Genomic DNA, 4,584 nt, shown 5'->3' with positions numbered 1-4,584 from the left:
CCTGTTGGCCAAAAAGTTGTCTATTTTGCTAAATATTTAGCAAAATAGGTCTATTTTGCAAATTTCTTTAAAATTTTATTGTTCACAAACCATGATTTATATGGAGAATACATAATACTAAGATCTAGTATATGTTGGTCCCTATAGAAATATATGTATCCTGATTGTGAGGGATCGACATGTTTCATCGAAGGTGGTCCCGTGTCCAAATGATAACATCCATGAAAAAAGAAATTAAATTTACAGGTTTATGAGGTGAGAGTATTTTTATACTTTTTCAGTCCGAAAGACAAAAACTCTCCTATATATAAATACGTATTATGATTCCTGTTATTGATTTGTCCATAAGAGAAAAATATATAAGAAATGACAATGAAGGTGAAATTAGGGTTTCAGAAATTGGATGTAATTTTTGTCATTACCGTAATCGTAACCTAGGTATGCTCTGAAGATGCAAGTAATTATATTGATGGTCGGACCTTGTTAAATTTTCATGTTATCAATATTACTTTTTCTTTAAATTATGTTCTTTCTTCGTATATTTGTGGTCATTATTCCATTGTGTTGATAACAATTATTGCTCCGGATATATTACTAAATTTGTTGGGTTAAGATACAAACACAATATATAATAGGTTTAAAATAAACCATCGCAGGACAAAGCTTGTAGAGGGATCACAATGTTATCATAATCATTGATTATTTAGTATGTGATTATAATTTTTAATGCAAATTAAGAATGAACGTAATGCCTAGAACATTGCGAGTAGTACATTTAAAATAAATTACAGTCACTCACTAGATAATCAATGATCGCGATAAAAATAGTTGTTTTTTTAATAGAGAGTATCCAAATTCTTTTTTTTAGCATTTATGTGATTAGATAGGAGACTTGTTTCATATCGACAAACAAAGAGATATCCTCATATATTGTCGATGTGGGCTTTTAATGATCCAAAGACAGCTGTAACCTTTTTGGGACCCTACTTTGGGCCCATTGTAAACAAGTAAAATTTTCTCATTCCACCAAGAGTTTTTACTAAAATGTATTGGTTTGAGATTTAAATTCCAGGTTATTGAATACGTGAAAAAGACAACTATTTTAAACATGACCACCTATAACTCATTTGTGAAATAGTTCATAGTTACCATACAATACATTGCACTAAATAAAGTTATTTTTTAAATCTCTACTTGATGATAATAAGACAATGATAACATTTTGTAGACTTATATCAAGCTTTGTTATTGCATTGAATTTAGTTATGTTGTTACAAATGTTAGAACTATCTAAAAGGCATATAAAAGATTCCAACCTGTAAATTTTTGCACATGTTCGGGGCAGCCTAGTAGGTCATGTGCAAAGGCGTGTCGCTCCCAAGTAGGGGAGCCTGGGGTCGATTCCCATGCACGCCAGAAACGCAGTAGTTGTAATTGTTAGTGTTGATATTATGTGCACAAAAGACGTGTTTTCCTTATAAAAAAGTGCACATGTTATGTCAAATACTAAATGCACGATGGAATGAGAAATTCATATTAAATCCATATTTGACAAAAGAAGATTAGTCATATGATACAAAGCATCGATTTAAGGATACATAAAACTATATATCAAGATGTAGAAAACACAAAACTAATATGATTTCAGTATGAATAAAATATTTCTAACCAAGAACTAAATTTTCATAAAACTGCTACACAAGCATTGCATGATTTCAATTCCAAAGTTAATGTCTTTTTATTTTTGGATTTTAATGAGGATAATTTGTAAGTTTTGGGCTTGTTCGCAATTTTTTTTTTATTTTTCTAGAGAGTTGTTTGTAGTTTGTAGAGTTTAAAGATTTTCTCAGGATGGCAGTTGTAGTTTCAAAATTTCATAGGGATTTCTGTAAATTTTAAAATTATCAAAGGATTTTGCCATATCAGGTTGTTCATGGAGCTAATAAAAATTTTAGTTTTTGAGGTGGTTTGTGTAATTTTTGAATTCTTTGATGTGTTTTTGTAACTTTTAATGATTTTTTAGTGTTGTTGTGATTTGTGATTTTTTAGTGGTTTTTTGTAGTTTCAGGTTTAGAGTGCTGATCAAGTTATCACTACTAATTTTGAACGGATTGGGGAATATGAAATGTGGGCCTAACCTATAGTGTGGCTGTAAAATAGTTTAATCTGACTCACGCTACCCGAAAAATATCAGCTAAATTATATATTACCTATTAACACGTATGGATCATCATTAAATTCATTTTTTATTTTTCCATTGTTTCTGATCCAGACTAAGGCCACAATTGATTTTATCCCGATTAATGTTCATAATTATGATCTTATCCTATTTATCAATAATTTTATATCCGAGGAAAGTTTTCTCATTTAATTAGGATAGGATCACATTAGAATACATCATATTAAAGATTATTTTATTAACTAGGCTTCATCATAATGTAATATCTAAAAAGAGTCGATTTTAAAATTGACTATAGAAAGTTTTAGTCAAACTCCTACTTTTAAAGGAAGTATGATATCGTTAGGGCAAATACACAGAAATTTTTACTCAAACTCGTACTTTTAAATAGAATAGAAAATAGAATATAATATCATTAGGATAAATACAAATAATGTCCCGCATCTAATAACTTCATTAGATCATCACTCAACTTATTTATTAGCATCTAGCATTCACGAATTTCATGAGGAAGAGGGGATTATTTGCAATTTATTCTTCTAAGAATACTAATCAAACAGGATGTTAGATGCTGGAAAATAATTGAGAGGTAATGGATGCTATGGAAGTCATAGTTGTTGGGTGGGGGTGGGGGGTGGAATTTAGGGCAGGTTTTATAATAAAAAAATATGATACTATTGCGCAAGTCAAAATTTAAGCTCATATAAATGACACTTTAACTTACGGAGAAATGTTAGAATATAAAACAATACCCTTTGACCCTCAACATCACTTCAGAGTTTTGATACAGTTGTAGGGATTGCAAGACAACAATAGATGAGGGAGTTATCTGAAATTTACAAAGTGTACGTAGATTTGCGCAAAAAAGCCCCCAAACTCTAGGGGTTTTCAGACTCCATAGGTGAGAAAAGTAGGGTTTTACCTAGATCCAGTTATCGGTTAACCGGGTGCCATTCACACCCTTATCCAAGCCCGACCTGCTAACATCCACTTGACCAAAACAGCCCTATTACACACAAAAATAACGAAACTGCCCCGATTGAACCCTCTTTATTCCGACTAGTCCACGATCCTCCAAAACGAAAGATCCAGAAATTTTCGGGGATAATTTGGCTTCGTTTTCCCTAAAATAAAATTTAATCTTCAAAAAATGGGGAAATTTTACATAGTCGAAGCTTTCCTCCCTCTGGGAATCATCGCCGGGATGCTGTGCGTGATGGGCAACGCTCAGTACTACATTCATAGAGCTGCTCATGGAAGGGTAAATCTAGGGTTTTGTTTTTGATTTTGGGGGAAAAGATAAATTTTTTGGTGAATTTTGATGTTGATTTCAGCCGAAGCACATTGGGAACGATGTTTGGGATGTGGCGATGGAGAGGAGGGACAAGAAGATCGTTGAGAACCTCTCTACTGCTGGAAATTAGGTCAGATTCTTGTTTTTTTGGGGCTGAATTTGGATTCTAGTGTTAGGGTTTTTGCTGATTTTGATTAGATTAGGGATGTGGAGTTGGTAAATGATTGCCTAGTTTGGTTTATGTCAAGTTTGGTTTTGGGTTGAAATTCTGAGCAATCTTGGTCTGTTACTGTAATTCATTTAGTTCAATGCTGCTGCAGGAGAGATTAAGGAAATTTTGATTTTGTATCCTCTAGAGCAGTCTGAGCAGAAGTCCCAAAGTCTTGGAACTTTCAGCCAAACTTTGAAATGCTGAGAACTCCTTGCGTTGATTTGGTAAAGGTCTATTTTGGATAAGTAGGTGCTGAAGAGAACTTTTGCAATATGATTCAAGGCTATTGATTTTTCTTGTTTAATTTTGGTTATATGGGACTCATTGTTTGATTTATGCTAGGGTGTCCTTTATGTTCATTAACTTTTGATATTCCCGGATCAAAATTTTGATGAGGAATGACAGAAACGGGAGACCAAATTTTTGAGAAAGTTTTGACAAAATATTGTTATTAAACCTAGAGGTTTAGCCTAATTTTGTACTGAACCTAGAAGTCTATTGTCGAAGAGGTTTGGTTAATACAATAGACTGAGATCATTAATAGGAAGTACTATTACTAGCAGTGTTGTAAAACACGCTCTGGGCGGCCGCCTAGGCGCCCGTCTAGGCGGAGGCGGTGCCCAGAGCGTGTCGCTTAGCCCTGAGCGGCCACGTCTAGGCGCTGGGAGCGCCTAGGCGGCCGCCCAGGGATAAGCGGGCCGCTTAAGCGGCCCGCCCCACTTTTCCAATCTCAGATTTTGAGCTGGGCGCTCCCAAAAACCCGAACAAAAAAAAAAAGCCTAACCCAAAACCCAAAACCTGATACCCAATACCCAAAACCCAAACTCAAAAATAAAACCCTAATCTTTGATCTCACCTTCGTCTCCAACCGACTTCGGACCGAGCTCGTCTTCAACTCGT

The 4,584-nt window shown here is 34.4% G+C and overlaps 1 protein-coding gene across 1 annotated transcript; it reads left to right on the top strand.

The window, feature by feature from the left end:
* The first annotated feature begins 3,241 nt into the window (after positions 1 to 3,241).
* Positions 3,242 to 3,911, top strand: LOC109827771 (NADH dehydrogenase [ubiquinone] 1 alpha subcomplex subunit 1). Its single transcript, XM_020394788.1, has 3 exons — positions 3,242 to 3,440; positions 3,514 to 3,603; positions 3,794 to 3,911. The coding sequence occupies exons 1-2, from the start codon at positions 3,330 to 3,332 to the stop codon at positions 3,601 to 3,603; spliced, it is 201 nt and encodes a 66-aa protein (XP_020250377.1). The 5' UTR covers positions 3,242 to 3,329; the 3' UTR covers positions 3,794 to 3,911.
* The last annotated feature ends 673 nt before the right edge of the window (positions 3,912 to 4,584 follow it).

The sequence above is a fragment of the Asparagus officinalis genome, unplaced genomic scaffold (genome assembly GCF_001876935.1).
Source record: "Asparagus officinalis unplaced genomic scaffold, Aspof.V1 AsparagusV1_Un424, whole genome shotgun sequence".
NCBI classification, from domain to species: Eukaryota; Viridiplantae; Streptophyta; class Magnoliopsida; order Asparagales; family Asparagaceae; genus Asparagus; species Asparagus officinalis.
The sequence above is the reverse complement of the archived record's forward strand: the minus strand, read 5'-3'. Positions and strand labels throughout refer to the sequence as shown.

Bases quoted from the DNA above. Each gene is read 5' to 3' on its own strand.
- LOC109827771 (XM_020394788.1), top strand. From the start codon at position 3,330: ATGGGGAAATTTTACATAGTCGAAGCTTTCCTCCCTCTGGGAATCATC. The intron at 3,441-3,513 runs GTAAATCTAGGG...TGTTGATTTCAG, and splicing joins ATAGAGCTGCTCATGGAAGG to CCGAAGCACATTGGGAACGA.